The sequence below is a fragment of the Perna viridis genome, chromosome 4 (genome assembly GCF_037379345.1).
Source record: "Perna viridis isolate PV_CMFRI_1.1 ecotype Kerala chromosome 4, ASM3737934v1, whole genome shotgun sequence".
Taxonomy (NCBI): Eukaryota; Metazoa; Mollusca; class Bivalvia; order Mytilida; family Mytilidae; genus Perna; species Perna viridis.
Window position 1 is genome coordinate 50,469,227 of NC_142448.1, and position 17,926 is coordinate 50,487,152.

General features: G+C 33.7%; 1 protein-coding gene across 1 annotated transcript; it reads left to right on the forward strand.

Moving 5' to 3' along the window:
• Window positions 1–200: 200 nt before the first annotated feature.
• On the forward strand, window positions 201–15,948 carry LOC148620429 (protein irg-1-like). Its single transcript, XM_088581314.1, has 4 exons — window positions 201–258; window positions 3,535–4,155; window positions 6,708–6,859; window positions 7,339–15,948. The coding sequence occupies exons 2-4, from the start codon at window positions 3,537–3,539 to the stop codon at window positions 7,558–7,560; spliced, it is 993 nt and encodes a 330-aa protein (XP_088437440.1). The 5' UTR covers window positions 201–258; window positions 3,535–3,536; the 3' UTR covers window positions 7,561–15,948.
• The last annotated feature ends 1,978 nt before the right edge of the window (window positions 15,949–17,926 follow it).

Consider the following 17,926-nt stretch of genomic DNA (forward strand, 5'->3'; position numbering starts at 1 on the left):
TTTCATTTCTTCCATATTTATCATTTTCACCATGAAATAGAACTTCCAGTCACTTCAACCTTAAATCGGAAGTAAATGTGGTGGCAAATAAGTAAAAAAACATATTTTTAAACCACATTTAACACAATTGATACATATAAAATCTATGTTTATCATTCAGTACCGTTCTGGTCTTCTTTGGTCTTTATTTATAATGCCCCCAAACAGTCAAGAGATCAGTAGTCGAAAGAGAAGAATTTCTTGTTTCGCTTTTCGTAGGTAAAGCTTAAGCATTTGATCGATAATGTCAAATTCAATTAGCTTGCAATCCAATGCAGAATAACGATTAATTGGTAATTTTAATATTAAAAAAATATATATTTATGGTCACCCGTGATAATATAAATACATGTACACTTTGTACTTTCGGTTTCATTGTTGAATATGATTAAGAAGTAAAGAAATTAACTGTTTCATTTATTTAATTAAGCAGATTATTTAAAATATACCACTACGTACATGGTCACAAAAAAGAATGCTTGGATTGATTTTGACTGTAGGGCCTTAATATTGGTGGTTTATTCTGGCTATTACAACATTCTAAAATTTATAGGTAAAATTATAAAATCCACGTAGGAATAGCCAGAACGGATTAAGATTGTGTATACCGTAAAAACAAAACTTTAATTGGAATTCTAAATGTGTTGGAATTACCTGTCCCATTTTTGCTGTATGTATGAAATTTTATTTTGGATCTGTAGAGGTTTCATGTGAAAATTTTTATGAATTTTAGACTTGCAAGTGTTTAGGTGTCATTTAAAGTTTTCTTTTTTAACAAATAAAAAATAAGATTTTTTTTTCATAATTTTATTTAATATTCAATATTCACGATAACAATAAGTCATTGGTAATACACACTTTATAAGTACATAATATTCAAGCACTGATAACATTGTAAATAAATGAAAAAGTAGTAGATAAAATTAAAGTACTTATGATTTGTGTAAAAGAATCATACAATAAATACATAAATAAAACATACAAAGCACAACAGTTCAAGCACTAATCAAGAGTATACTCTAGATGCAAAAGATGAGAAGCAGCGTCAGCAAACTGGACTGGTGTGAGTTCCTGGTTCTGTACAACGAGTCTTTAGTGTTGTCAGTCTAGTGTCGATATCTCGGTATTTGCGTTTCCTTGGGACACGTTTACCTCCGGCTTGGTACTGGAGCAAGGTGCAGGCATGGAGAGCTTCTTCGTGCTTTAGTAGTTTCACCATGTTGAAGATGTTAGGATGCGGAGCTTTCACCAGTTTCTTTAGTTTCGCGTGCCAGTCCTCAAATTGGTTGGTAGTCCTTGGTCCCTCTGTTGCATGGTGGTTCCACAGGTGACAGTTTCCCTCCATCCAGTAACTGGTAACGTAGTCTGTAAAGGGAAGTGTTGGTATGTTGATGTTGGTGTCGTCGATGTCTTCTAGTGCATGGAACCAAACGTCTTCAACTGTGTCAGGTGGCAATAACGGCAGTACAGCAGCATCTCTTACTATGGTACGGATGTTGTCGTTGTCCTTGTAGGGTACCTGCAAACCATGTCTCTGTGCGTTCCTCCAGACGCATTGGGTATAGTGAAAGAAGCAGCCTTTGATGTTGATTCCTTAAGTAGACAAAAAAAACATACATTAAAGTTTAAAGTCATAATAATTTACATTTATTAAAACATGTTTATTAATAATCATATTGGAAAATTCAAATTATCTATATTAATGATTAATTTGTTTATGCTTCAGTGCTCTCTGATACATTAGTTTTTATGAATTCTGAAACAGTCTATAAAGATATAACAAACAAGAAATATTATCATAACTGGGAAAACTTGGGTTGCTGCATTTCTGATGGCTGCTTCGTAGTCAAGAATGAGTGTGGTTGGTTTCGGGTCTGATGTTGATATTCTGGCAAGCGTCCAGTAGTAAGGTCAGTAGTCTTGTGTGAACGGGTTGATCTTTTCCTGGTAGTAGACTGTACACGAGTGGAAACATTGCACCAATCAACCATGGAATGGAAAGTGTAGAGCTGGTAAAAAAGAGTAAGGCAAGCATATAATATACCATCACTACAAACTGTGTCTGCTGCGGCAAGATGGGTAAATTTCTGTCGAGTACTGAAAAGTAGTATGCATCCGTTGGTGTTGGCGGCGGCGATTAGGAATTGCTGTCCCGTAGCAGTCTCTGTCCATTCTCCTTGTAGTTGTAGGTCTGCTAGTGAAGTAGATAGTGCGGGTAGTGTTTTGTGTCGCTGGTTGTAGAGCTTGTCTTCAGGTAGTACAATACAGTTAGGTCGTTTCTGAAAATTTGGTCTTTTTTTGTTGAAATAAAGCTGTTTTGAGGCAGTCCGCACAGAAATTTCTAGTGTTTTGTCATAAAAAGTGCATATTTTTTAAATCCTTGGTGTGTGGAGGTTCAAGTCATTTATAAGTAATTTTGTGATCATTGTTATAAAATCTGGTAGCCATGGTGACATACTGAAAAAAATATTACTGAGTTTTAGTACAAATGAGGTGCCTTTCAACAGCCAATTACTATGTTTTATAAAATATCAGGCACTTAGACACTACCACAGGATGAAAGCATGCGTGGAGTAGATGGAAAAAGGGTAAAAATAATAAGACCCTTTTCGATTCATTCTCTCACAATTTTAGTTTCAAAAGTTTGTGCAAATAAGGTATTTTGAAAGTCAGCCATCTGATGCTGAGGAGAGAACCTATTACGGCAGGGGACTGAAGCTCTCCAGATACCATTCTTCATTTAAATTACACCTGTTTACCATTACATATATTACATCTCTCTATGTATAAATGCTTAACTACATTTAAACAATATATCCACCAAATTTCAACTTTTTTACGTTTTACAAAATTTGACCGGGGTAACTTGGAGTGCGAAACAGCATGCCTTAATGTAACTGTATAGTGCACCCTTACATGACTGGAAGGTGGGTATCTGTTGAACTAGTTGTTGAGTGTCGTCATTCCATTCTCTGTTGCGAATGTATCCCATAAAAGTTTTTCATTCCATTTCAACTGCAATATTTACCAAAGACATTTATGCCCATTTCCACATTTTGTAAACATATGCTCTCTTATAAAAATCCTCTTTTATAGCAAATGCTTTACTTAAATTTGTATTCCTCTTAATTTAATAAGTTGTTATTTTATTTATTTGAAAGAAAAATTATACATGCTTTTTTAACTTTATAATTTTCCATATTTTCCAGCAAAAAAAGTACATTCAAAGTCAAGACAAATAACAAATATTAAACCGACCAATTGATTATGGGCTACATTTTGTTAGACCATATAGGTTCATATTAAGCTGGGGCATGACAATCATGTGCCCTCGCTTAATTAATAAAGCATGGACCAAAATGCTCTAAAAACCAATCCGCCAACTGAATGTTGTTACTTTTTTTTTAATTTAATTGGTTTTAGTTTTTTTAATTGGTATAAAATTTAACTTTCAGCAAAATGACAGTTCTTAAAATACAGTTCATCTGATTTCAGAAATGGACTTTTCAAGTTCAGGTACTACCTCTGATGACTTGAGTACAAAATCTCAACTTTATTCAAGTCCACCTACTAATGTGGACATTAATGACATGCCAACTGGTGTTTCAGGTGATAAATATGAATTAAATGCTTTTTTGAAAGATGCTACACCTATTCCGACGGAAGATGACACCCAAAATGCTCATTCAATAACACAAAATCATACTGAAGTCACTGATGATATAGAAACAGATCCATCTAAGAACAAAGACATGTCAAACAAAGATCGAAGGCGAATGAACCGACTTCAAAGTGGCACTACTGGCAACAAGTATCAAAATGCACAACAATTTCCAGGTGGGCATAATAAGGCTAATGAAAGTCGAGATAAACCAACTGCAGTTGTCAATCCATTGTCTGACAACAATGGAGGTGAGAAAAAGACTGTTGGAAACTCAAAGGAAACAAAGGGAGGTTACAGACAATACAGAGACAATTTTGTTCATAAAGAAACTGATGATTATGTGTATTTCTGGAGACAGGGCTCTCCATTTAGCCAATGGCACCCCTCAGAGTTCACAATTGATGGGTTAAAATTTAACTGCGCAGAACAGTACATGATGTATAATAAAGCTCGTGAGTATACTTTAAAGGTTTTAGCCCAAGGAACCCCTTGAAAGTTGTGAATTTAGCATTGAAATCTATATTGGAAGTGGATTTAGTGGTTTCTAGCCTGTCATTGAAGCCATGGCAAAATGAAAAGTTTTTCAACTGTAAAAAATTGCAAGTGTATTTAATGGCATCATGCTGTCTTTGTCGTTATCATTGTTTATAGACACGTCATTTCCTGACAGACAATAGCTTTTATATTTATGAAACTGTACCACTGACCACAAGGAGCTATGTCAAAAAAGAAGGCTGGGATTGATTTTGCTTTGAAACACCTAGGGGACAGAAACAAGCTCCTTCATCCTGTCTGGACAATAACTTGAGTATATGTGAATGGATCTCTTTGAAATTGTACCAGAAGGGGTCATACCACAAATTAAGACTAAGATTGATTTTCAGGTTTGTGACTCAAACTGTTAAGTAATTAGGACCAAAAAGGGGCCAGGAAGAAGTATTTTCATGATGTTTGGACAATAAATTGATTAAATGTGAATGGATCTCTTTGAAATTGTATCACAAGGTGTCATACCACAAAAGGAAGGCTTGGATTGATTTTTTTAAAGTTGTGACATGAATTGTTTAGGAAAAAGAGGCAAAAAAACCAAAAACAAACAGACCAGAAACACACATTTTTCTATGTCAAGGGATAAACAAGTGGGTGTCATTTGAACCTTTCCTTTGATTTTTTTATTTTTTTTATCATGTGTTCAACTCTGTAACAATAGTTTTGGATAAATTATATTATAAAATGTATCAGTGAGATTACCACAGTAATCTAATTTTAGATCTTACTCAATATAGTCACATTTTTTTCCTTTGTGGCAAATAATATGATATTACATTTGTTCAAAAGCAAGAGTATTATTTCTTAATAAGGAAGTACTAATAATATTAAGTACTTCATTTATGTATATGAAACAAGATTATTATTGCTGCATGCTTTTAAATGAACACAATTCTACTTATGGTAGATCATACCTAATATTTCTAGTAGATAAATTTCCTAGTTTTTCTGAAAGATGACCTTGAATGAGCAAACTTAGGATTTGAATGTAAAAAACATAGGTCACCAAACTTGATTTCAAGATAATTGAGCATTAATAAAGCAATTTTTATATGGATTCTGTTGGGAATTTCATTATTTTGCAAACTATCAAATAAGTGGTAGATAAAATTTCGTCTTAATTTACATAAAGAACATTAAACTGTCATTTTTGTATATTTCAAAATGAAAATTTTGGGTCACTGAACTCATTTTATTGTAATACATGTATTAAAAAATTAAAATTCCCATTATCAGAGGCGGATCCAGTATTTGAGTTTATAGGGGTGTAAATTGAATTAAATGACATGCAAAGCAAGGCAAAAAATATTATGGGGTGAAACTTGTGATTTTTTTTTCTTACTGATTTAAGGGGGGAGCATATGCCCAGTATGCCAGTCCTGGGATTAGCGCCTGATTATATTTGTATAGAACATTTTTCCACTGATTATCTCCCCTTAAAAGAAGCATTATACAAGTAATGTTTGTAATTTTACCACACAATTTTTTAAGTAAAAAAATCTATTAAAAATAAATTAAACATAATATTTTTACACCATTTTAAACATTATTAGTTCATTGAAAATGTATATATGTCTATATGATTTTGTAAAATGACAGAAAAAAAATGCTCAGGTAAATGCTTTAAATGCTTCAAGCAATTAGCTCACAGACAGGGCTAGTTACAACAACAAAAATTAATAATTTGAGGTGTATTTTTTTATGAGTTCATGATATCAATGTTTGTCCCATGTGACCTAACAAAATTTAAAGTGGGAGTTCTTTGACATGTTTAATTTTTAATTGTATTAAAATATTGATATTAGGTTAAATTGATCTGATTCATCTGACTTTCAAGGAACAGATTCCAGTACTCGCTGGATCAGAACTTAACCTTCTGGACTTTATCAAAATTCATTCAAATTTGGATTTAGTGAATTTGGACATTCTTAAATTTGAAAGTTAATATTACAGAAGAAACTGTGACAATCTTATTAGTGCATTTTATATTTTGGTTACTTTTGGCTATTGGTATTATTAAATTGTTGAAACTTTATTTGTAGTTACTTTGCCACATATCAGTAAAAGAGTCTTAACCTACACACATATCCCAAGTCACTGGAGCCAAGCATACAGAGTTAATTCCCCTAATTTCATGCTCAATTGGCTCTTGGTGACATATCCAATTTAGTAAAAATGTCACGTATTCATTTTGAAGACTATACTTATCTTGAAGTATGGCTTGGTAAACCTATATTTAAAACTCAAATATTTAAAAAAGTGCTTACTGTATTTCACTGAAATTTTACAAATTTATTCACTATGTATACTGGACGGTACATGTACTTGTACTGTTATTTAAATTTTTAACACAAAAAGTGACTGCTTTTGAACTCTTATCACTCACTGCACAATTCATAGGTGAACCTATCCTTAATAATCTGCATTCCCTTTTCTGTTTTGTAATTTTTTATAGGTTTTGCCAATTGTGAAGCATTAATGATTGCAATATTAAATGAACCTAACCCCGATGTTCAAAAGGATTATGGAAGAAAAGTTCCTAACTTGGACTTTGATGGATGGTATTCAGTATGTTCTGAGATTGTCAGAAAAGGAAATCATGCTAAGGTAATAATGAATTTCTTGTACCATATATTGGAATAATTTTGTTTTTGAGCACGTAATTTTGTTCACAATTCTCATACAAATGGTGTGTTTGGTGCACTTACAGCCACTTAAAGTAAGGAATCGGCTTCCCCTGTAAATATATATAAGAAACAAAATTCATTTGATGGTGTACCTACTTGTAACTATTTAGGTTCCTATGACATTTTTAGTAAAACAATACCATGAATTTTAGTCACTTCAAGTAGAATCTAACAACACTCCAGTCTCCATTCTAGTTTCTCTTCACATTACCTTTCTGAGTAGCCAAACAGATTCCAGCTTTATTAAGTGGAAAAGTACAAAGGAGTATGAAAATGTCATCTAATCATAAGTAGAATGAAGTGTTGTTAGATCCTACTTGCACACATTATGACTGAAGAGAACTACTAGCAGGTGTAATTTTAAATACATTTATAATTTTTGTAAATTTTTTGTATAAGTTTTCACAGAATGAACACTTAAAAGAAAAGCTGTTTTCAACTTACCCGAAAAAATTGGTTGAGGCCAGTCCTCATGATCAAATATGGGGAATAGGATTACATGCAGATGACCCAAAGGCCTTGAACGAATCTGAGTGGAGAGGGACTAACTTGCTTGGTAAAATTCTGACAGAAGTGAGAGATGAACTTTTAGATGAGACAGGATTTTTGGCAGAAAAGTAATAGGACAGTTAATTGTGTAGATTGTCAAACTTTTGAAATCAATTATTACAGTGAATGGTCTGAAATTTTTCACCTCTTTGTGGATTATACAGATAGGACACATAGTCTACCAAAATAAATGGTGATTAGTAACTAATCTATTATTAGATAACTCAACATTCCCTCTAAACATACCTAGTGTTTATATCTCATTCAAATTTGACAATTCTTTATTCAACTCGTTTCTTACAAAATACTTTTATGAATACTTAACAGATATAAAATAGCATTTAGCATTTTCAGTCTATAAGGGGCCAAATATTGGGGGTCCACATCCTACAAACCAACAGTTTATCTCACATGGCCCGAAGTGCTATGTGGGATATTGCCATCATTTGGCCTGCATCAATGTCGTTATTGTTAACAATTTTTCAATACTCTTCTCCTTTGACACTACTGGACCAATTAAAACCAAACTTGGTGTGAATGTTCACTAGTGTATTGACTGTATTCTACAAAGAATTATTGTAGGGATTTTTGAACCGTCAAAAAACATGGCCACTGTTACTACAAATGAAATATAGGGGTCAGAAGTTTTTAGCATATATCTCCAAAACGGTTAGATTCAGCAAAATTCAGACAGAAGGTAATGAAATTTTGGTGTAAATCTGTTAAGCCATGTTAACGTTGGAGTTTCAAACATTTTCTCCTCATGCCACTACAGAACCAATAGAAACCAAACTTAATATTAATGTTCCTTATGGTATTTTGCATAGAACTGATGTGAGGATTTTTGATCCATTGAAAAACATGGCCACTGTTACTTGTAATTGGACATATGGGTCAGAGAGAAGTTATTCGTAAATATATTTCTAAAACCATTAGGTTTATCAAAACTCCTACAGAGTTAAAGTGTTCAGCATGATGAGATATATCTGAAGATAGATTTTGGTATAAATCTGTTAAGGTCTCACTAACCACTTCCGGGTCAAATATGGTATGTAAGTCTCGCCATGTGACCCCGTGATTTCACGAGAATGGGTCCTAGTCCACCATTCAAAAGCATGGAGATATGTCGTTTAGAGTTTAGTGTTAAGGGCAAAAATCTTTCTGTGTAAAACATCCAGATAAAAAATGACAAATAACTATTTCTACATGATAAATGTAGTAAGAAAAAACAAACTAGAAGATTTTGCATTGATATACAGAGTTTCGAGTACCTGGAAGTAACAATAAAATACAGATCAGGCCAATTTTCAATACGTTATACATCGGAAATTCTGGTAAAGATAATGTAACTAGAACGAGACTTACAAACCCTATGGCCAACCCCCTATGTAGTACCAAAAACACACTGAACCTAGATCTATGCATTCTAAGTGAATTATTTGTGTGTATTCTAATCAAAAGTAGTCAATATAAAGCTGAGAATGTGTACTTTAAAATCATACTTGTAATTTACTACAAAAAGTATGAATATTGTTCACATGTGTGAGTTAATTGCCTCCATGCTGTTAGTTAGAGGAAAGCAAACAATTAGGATTTTCAGTATTATTTTTGCAAGTAAATTTTGTAAAGAATTTCTAGGATCGTATCATTAGCATAATGATTTTGAAAGCCTTATTTTCCAAGCTTCACAATGATATGCAACTTTAAGATGTCATTTGTCCTGGGAATTCACAGTAAAACTTTGAAAATTACTTTTTAACGTGTGAAATAATAGAAATGTTAGAAGTGGTAAGTGAGACCATAAACTAAATTATGGCATATTTCAGAGAAATGCATAATTTGATGAAATTGGACCTTCCTGGTCATTATTTCCATTTTCGCATAATATCAAAATTGTGATATTGGTAATCTGGCTATATTTTTAGGTGTGCATTGTGCAAGATATTGTAAAAACAATATAGCAACAAGATTTTTGGTCAGTAAAACTGACTCATAACTTTACGTCATCCCTGAAATACCTAACATCACTGCTTAGGATATTCAAAGTACTCAAAAGGTCATACAGCTCAGACTAAGAATCACACAGTGATGAAATAGGCATGATATTTATTGTTGAAATCTGTCCATTCTTCATAATGATCAATGATATTAACTATTACAAATTCTTGAATTATCATAGATATCAAATTGGTATGACAAGTTAGATGAAATTATCTTTTGAAGTAATTTAGGGAAAATATCACTGATATAAAAAATAACAATTTCTTTGTAGTCCCATCTCTGATTTTGATAGTTTTGGTCGTATTAGACTCACAATACCACACGCTTTCATAAAATGTAATAAAAGAAAAACATAAAAACTCATAAAATGTTCTAAAGGTCTCACTTACCACTTCTGGGTCAAATAGGGTATGTAAGTCTCGTCATGTGACCCCGTGACTTCACGAGAGTAGAGATTTGTCGTTTAGAGTTCAGTGTTGTGGGCAAAAATCTTTCTGTGTAAAAAAATCCAGATAAAAAATGACAAATAACTATTTCTTCATGATAAATGTAGTAAGAAAAAAAACATAAACTAGAAGATTTTGCATTGTTATACCGAGTTTCGAGTACCCGGAAGTAAACAATAAAATACAGATCAGTCTTCAGTTTTCAATACGTTCTACATCGGGAATTCCGGTAAAAAAAAATATATCCAGACTGACGACACTTACATACCCTATTTTGGAGTTATTGCCCTTTTACAACGTTTTTTTCGCTTTTTTGATGTAATTACTTAAAAAATTTTCTCCTCAGAAATTATCAGACAGAATTCAATTACAATTGGTATTGTTCCTTAGGTATGAGCTTTAGAAATTTAAATCCAAGAATAAAACATAGCTGCTTTTACAAAAAATAGAATATTGCTTATCAAGCAAGGTGAGCGATTCATGCTCTTTTAGAGCCTCTAGTATATTCGTTTTGGTCCGATTTTACATTCTTTTTTACTGGATTCCTTATGAAAATTCCTGCCTGCATATTTCGGTCATATTTCACATGTCTCTTACGGATTTTGAGTTTTGAGGTGCCAAAGGGCTACGCTAATAACATCCGACTTTATAGCTCACCTGGCGTCTGTCATCGTCATCATCCTTCATCGCCTGAGGTCGTTAACAATTTTTCAAAACTCTTCTCCTATGACACTACTTGACCAATTAGAACCAAACTTTGTATGAATATTCCTTAGGATGCTCTACATTGAACTGATGTGGGGATTTTTGATCCATTGCTGCTGTTACTAAAGTAGAACATAGGGGTCAGTTTTTCACATATATCTCCAAAACCGTTAGTTATAGGCAAATTATAACATAGGTATTTAGCACGATGAGATCTATTTGTGGTTAAATTTTCATGTTAATTTGTTTAGCCATATTGGGGTTATTTCCATATTTCGACGTCTTCTCGCTATTTTTAATGTTATTTCTTCGAAAACCTTCAGCATGATGAGATCTTTCTGGTCAAATTTTCGTGTCATGTTGGATTTATTGCCCTTTTTCGACATTTTTCGCTATTTTCAATGTTACTTCTTTCAAAAATCTGTCACTACCTGACCAATTAGAACCAAACTTGTTATGCATGTTACTCAAGGTGTTCCGCATATATAGAACTGGTGTGGGGATTTTTGATCCGTCGAGAAACATGGCCGCCGTTACTAAAAATAGAACATTAGGGTCCGACAGAAGTTTTTCGCATATATCCATATAAGCCATGTTGAAATTATTGTCCGTTTTTGATGTTTGTCAATCAGATTTCCCTTTCAGTTTTTGAGTTATAAAGGGGCCGAAGGGGCCACATCCCAAAAATCAACTTTTGGTCCGATGTTGAAATTTTTTTTTATTGAATTTCAAATTTTGTGCCAGTTTGTGTTAGACCAGTTATTGTGCCCATAATAAACTGCAAGTTCCTATGATAAAGTGTATCAAAACTTTAATTTTTTAATTTTTTTTTACATAAATGGACGTATCCAAGCCCTCTTTGCCTTAAAAAGATGTAATTGTCAAACACAGACAAGGCTAATAAAAAGGCTGTTTCTTTACATAAAGACCTTGAATTGCCTTTCAATTTAGAAGTAGTTCAGTTTGGTTGCCAAAATAAACCACTGGTACAAAAACTTTTTTATGCTGTATACAACAAAGCTTTTAAAAATGTATGAATGCATTCAGAGTAATATTTTTTTTAATGTATTACAATACACAGTTGCTGATACTGGAGATTTTAGGTGTTCTGGTGTAATTTAAAAGGCGTGTACTTATATAAATAATGATACGGTTCATTACTTGCGGTCTGTTTCAACACAAATCGGCTGCATAAAATTGCCCTCAGTCAAAATCGGTAAAACCAGTTGTCAAAAGAATACAGAAGATATGAACAATAAAGAAGTGAAAATTAAAGAACCTTAGTGAGCGCTCACATACCCCACGCGTTCCCATGTTGGATACTCAAGTAAATTTCTTCGTAAGAGAAATACATGGAGAAGGACCCGATAAAAAAGGAACTAAAGTGGTTTTTTTTTAGACATTAGAAAAAGATTGCAACAAAATGAAATTGAAAAAAAATTTGGAAATGATTTTTATCAATTTAGGTCGAAGATCAGAATTGATATAGCAGTCGCCAGAGCCTTTAGATTTGTGAAGCCTGATAGCATCTGTAATTATATTGCACTACCGCAGGAATATAGTCCCAATTGCATACCTCATTAAGGTTCACATGCAGAAAGTTAGGTCCACTTTTTAGGTATTTCTAATATGTTAATTTCTATGTTATTGACGCAAATAAATAAACCCAATAAACAACTTTTACTGCGAACTAAATATATGACATCTTATCAGTACCTGTTTATTTCTATGCATTTAACTGAATAAACAAGTCATTCAGTGTCGATATATTCAAGTTGCCTATTTATTTTTAAACGCATAATAAACCATTTGATGTTTAGCTAGAAAAGAAAATCCTGCAAGATTAAAATAGTCTTCAACCATAGAATTGGAATATAAAGAGGAATACTGATCGGAAGAACTGTCTTCGGAAATCTCATGCTGGCTCTGACAGATAAAAGGGGAGGTGGTTCCGATCAAGGAACTTGTATAAAGAAAGGGGTTTCAGGCTATTATTTGTAGCTCATCTTTTGGCCATTTTTGTTACAAAAGGTTAGCATTACCCCCGAAACCATCCTGACGTATCATTCACTGTATCGTGTATTTTATTACGGTGACCGCCTCGTGACAGCGAAAGCCCGGAGATGGCAAATACGTGCATTTCTCGGGAATTTTGTCTTTTTTGGTCTGGTGCTATTCCTTTTTCAATAATAATTCTGTTTGGCTATTTTGGCCATGTGCATGTTATCAAAATAGAGCTGTAGGTGTTCCAGTGCCTTAAAAGTGCATGGCTAATGTTTTCTGCACCAGGCATGATTGGTGAATTATATTGCAGGGGCTTGCTCCCACTATCAAATATGCAAGAGACAGTTTATAATAAGAAGTATTTGATTTATTTATTACAGAGCAGAGCAGTAAATGTTCGATTTTATTAGGGGGAACTGAGTTGAAACGAGTTTCCCCAAATCTGGGATCCCCCTTTTCGTGTTGTATACTAGTCGGGCTACATATTTAATAGTCGGAGCAAGCCCCTGTGATTATAGTGTAAGACTTTATCGTTTATGTTAATGTACGTGTCTCTGGACTAGGTGCACAGAAGCTAAGCGCTTTCACACGACACATAGGTATCTATGGAATAACTTGTAGCATTTGAGCTATAAAGCTTATCAACTGAGAAATGTAGCTAGTTGAGAGGAACATGTTTCCAAAGATATGATTTATTTCAATTATTGTAGCTTAAGTTTGAATGATTTAACAGGGAGTTTCGACCTAGAGGTCGATAAATTGAGAATTTAGACCTGAAAATTTAAAAACTGGGAATGGCCAACTAGTAATTTGTAGTTCAATTATGCACTATGTCGGATAGTTTTGTGTTCTTTCATCTTGGTGTTCCATGTAAACTGATATCGAGCCTGAATATTACGCAAAATGGCGCACTGCTACGATGCATTATGAATTTTGGTGTGTGTTTTTAAAATGTCCTTCGTAATCAAGTGGTGACTTTAAAATAAAACAAGAAGTTCAATATTAACCATTTATAACAATAAGCTTTGGTTACGATACGGTTGAATTCGATTCCCGTACTTTCCTTTTATCCCATTATTTTGCAATAAGACGATTATTTGAGGCGTAAAAACTCAAACGATCTACATAATTTGATTCAGTACATGAGTACTTTGATTTCTTTATCATCTAAATGATTTCTGTTACTCGGAATGGTAGTTTTAAATCCAGACTGTAATTTCTTTGAGTTATAATTAATCCAAAGTAAATATCATCGTAGCGGAACAAAATGTACACTTGACCTGTAACTTATCTCGGTGGACCTAATACCAAAAATCATGTCATAATCTGCAAGCGTTTAGAGAAAAACGATTATTTCTGTGAATTTTGCTAGGTTTAAGGCCCGTAATTTCGTTAAAAATCATCGGGGTGAAACGTAAACATAAACCTGACCTGTAACTTATCATGGTGAACTTATATACCAAAAATCATGTCAAAATCTGCAAGCGTTAAGAAAAAAAAGTCCGGAAAACAGTCATTTCTGTGAATTTTGCTATGTTCAAGGCCCGTAATTTCAATAAAAATCATCGGAGCGGAACGAAAGTTAAACTTGTCCTGTAAGTTAATCATGTGAATATCTGCAAGCGTTAAGAAAAAAAAATCCAGAAAACTTATTGCTGTGAATTTGCTAAGCCAAGGCCCGTAATTTCGGTAAAAATCATCGGAGCGGAACGAAAGTTATACTTGTCCTGTAATTTATCATGGTGAACTTACATCCCAAAAATCATGTCAATATCTACAAGCTTTTAAAAAAAGTCCGGAAAACTGAAGATGGACTGACGGACAGACAGAATGACGGACTGACGGACGGCACGACGGATCAAAAACATTATATCCGACACAACTTCGTTGCGTGGGGTATAATAAAAAGAACTAAATACAAGACAAAAATGTGTAAATCCAAGTCCCGATTACCGTACCGGTTCACCTGGTCCATGCTCCCAGTTTTAAGTGGAGTCCGAGTTACTCATTTGCTTTTGTTACTTTGTATTATTTTAGTTACTTAATGTTCTTTGTCGTGTATTTCTGTTTTTCATGTTTGTTCTTTGTCCTTGGATTACTTTCTTTTGATTTCCGGTAGAACCTTGGTTCCCCTAATTACTCTTTTATAATCCACACATGATTGATACACTACTCGAGTAAACAATTTCACGATACGATTAGAACACTGTCAATGTAAAATGTTTTGGTGGTTTCCTTTGCAGGATTCGAATTCATACCCCTGTGATACATCTATGGCAACAAGATCAGCGCCTTAGACCACTCTGCCAGTTAGGCTTCAAAAATTTATAGTTTTGGCCGACTGGGTGATTCTCTCCGTGGGTTAGTGGGTACTCCTACAACCGTAAGAGGTTGGAATTCTGTTCCTCATACTCAACGACCCAAAATCTGCATGCTTTACGAATTTGACAGTTCTACTATAATTGGGAAGTTTATCAAGCTCATTCTGCACGATTGATACTGCATGCAACATATGGTCATAAATCAAAATGTTTATTTTAGTTATTTTTAGGTCATCTCTCTATCTAGTCGGGCATTAAATTTAATTGGTACACATACAAGTTAAAGCTGCTATTATTCTAACGAACAATTTTAGCCATCTCTGTGCCACGGGCCACTTTTGGTCACTTTTTTCATACTACGTTCAGTGCCGCAGGCCACTTTTGAGCCACTTGTTTTTTTTTCATTTGATGTTTTAGTATATATTGTGACGTAATGTCATGGTTAGTGCTTCCTTGTAGAACGAAAATCGCACCAAATAAGGAATAGACTATGTATTTGGATTATTTGATATAGTTTAATTATAATGAAAAATGATTGCTTGAATTCTTGGAATCGATAGGTGTGTCAACTTGATAAACAATAGGTGCAAGCCCCATAAAATATTTTTTTGAATCTCAAAAATTATTTTCAAGCTAACTTATTAACCGATTGCAGGGGCGGATTCAGAATTTGTGTAGAGGAAGCGTAATTATGAGAATTAGTGTAAAAGGAAAACAGATTATGACATTTTTAATGAATGAATATGATAAATTTCCATATTAAAAAAATGTGTAGCAGATTACGATAGTTGTTTTGTTTTGTTTTTTTGCCTTGAAAAGGGGGAGGTGGCATACGCTCATTACGCCCTTACCTGGACCCGCCCCTGGATCGTATTTACATTTTTTTACGGCGTACATTATAATATTATCTTCTTGTATTGTATATTGTGTATTTTTTTCTCTACTAATATCTGTATAATTTTGAAAATAAAAATCATGTATTATAGGCTACCTTACTCCAGCAATGAAATGCATATTTGAAAGTAAAAAAAAAACAAGCCGTGGCACTGAGGAGAAAAAATGAAATATGTGCCGTGGCACTGAAAGGGTTAATTAATTAGCAGTGAAGATTTTTTTAAATGTGTAGACTCATACATATAAACAAACTTTTTTTAAGTTTCATTTTTGTAAGGATTTCATGATGGGAATTATAAAAATCCTTACAAAAATGAAACTTAAACAAAAGTTTGTTTAATTCACTGCTAATAAATTAACCCTTTCAGTGAAAAAATGGAGGGGATAATAATTTGGAGACCGAGGTTGACAGCAGCGACGAATTAAGACGAAGTATGATGTTCCTATTGTGGAACCTCTACACACATGGTTCCGGGTTCTCCCACCAGTATATGTGGGCTATGTTGGACATGAGAACTTCGCTGAAGAAACAGGACCAAAAAAAAAAAAATAAGTTCAATGTGTTGCGGTCATGTTATACTGTGCCCGGTGAAGCTCTTTTTGTTCTTTTTTTTCTGTTACTAATAATATCCATTGTAGAATTGCATGACCGTGTTTTAAGCAGCTTCTTATGGGATTTACACATTTGAAAATTTCACAATATGTGGAATAAGTAATTTACGCAAAAATCAACTATAGATTTGTTTTCTATTTAAAATTTATTCCGAGCAATTAATATATTAAAGTGCGTTGTATTTATTAGAACGCCGCATCTACTATCTACAGAAATTATTTCTAACTCAAAATAAAACGCAGGCTCCTCTCGAGAAGAAAATGGTTTGCGTCTTTAATCCGCTCTCATTAAATAATTTTGACCGCTCTTTAATTTTTGTTAAGGAAGTCTATTTAAAGACTGAACTTGACTTAGAAATCGTCGGCAACCAAGTTACGTAACCAGGTAGACATTTTAACATATAATTACCAAAATAACACTCCGCGGGTTATTCTCCTTGCAAAGTTTCATTAAGATATCGCTCCGTCGCCGATCATACGCCATGCCAAATATGTAATGTTTACTTTGCGTACGACATGGACGTATAACAATATTAATGCTATTTAATATGTGTAGAAACGCAAGATTTCAATGATTATATGATATTAACTGTTTAAATTTTGACGCGGAGAGCTGGACTATTTTGTCTAATTGACCCGAACATTCGCACTCGCAGGGAGGAAAGCTCAATCGAGATTTGCCAGTTTATTTCTCTCGATCTGATCCTTTTAATGAAGATGTCGGGAGCTTCTAATGACGGATTTTCGGATCTGCATTGTACCTTTTTGTGTAGTAAGTATAGATTACAGTGGCGGATCCAGGAGAGGGTGCATGGGGTTGACATCCCTCCTTTTTATTGAAAAATTTCATGAGTGATTAATTTGATCTCACTAATTTAACTTCCGTACATAAAATACAAGCATTGTGTACATATATGTTAATTACTACATGTACATGTACATAAATAAAATAAAATGGTAAACACACATGTACATACATGTAGCAAATGAAGTATTTAAAATAGAAAATAAACAGAATTGTTAAATTATTATGATTTCAAAGCAGAGACATAAACAATGTCTCTGTTTCAACGTTAAGGATGAAAGGAGGTCATGTGGCATATTCATCACATTTAGTAGGTAATCTTGAACTATCAAAAAGGAGGAGTATCCAGTGAAATAAAGTCATGTTCTTGGGATGCGAGTAGACACATGAGCCAACACATACGCTTGTACATGTTCCTAAAATCCAGACTTCCCTACCGACCATAGACCTTTATCCCATACCCTATTATAATTATCATACCCTATACCACACCCCTAGACCTGTATCACATACTGTATACCACACCCGTAGACATATCTCATAATGTATATCACACCCTAGACCTATATTGCATACCGTATATCACACCTCTAGACATATATTGCATTCTACCCTAGACCTTTATCGCCTTCTGTATATCACACCCCTAG

What these genes read in the sequence shown, in the direction of transcription:
- LOC148620429 (XM_088581314.1), top strand. Translation starts at nt 3,537, where the DNA reads ATGGACTTTTCAAGTTCAGGTACTACCTCTGATGACTTGAGTACAAAA. An exon ending in CATGATGTATAATAAAGCTC is followed by an intron (nt 4,156 to 6,707) that starts GTGAGTATACTT and finishes AATTTTTTATAG; the next exon opens with GTTTTGCCAATTGTGAAGCA. An exon ending in GAAAAGGAAATCATGCTAAG is followed by an intron (nt 6,860 to 7,338) that starts GTAATAATGAAT and finishes TTTTTGTATAAG; the next exon opens with TTTTCACAGAATGAACACTT.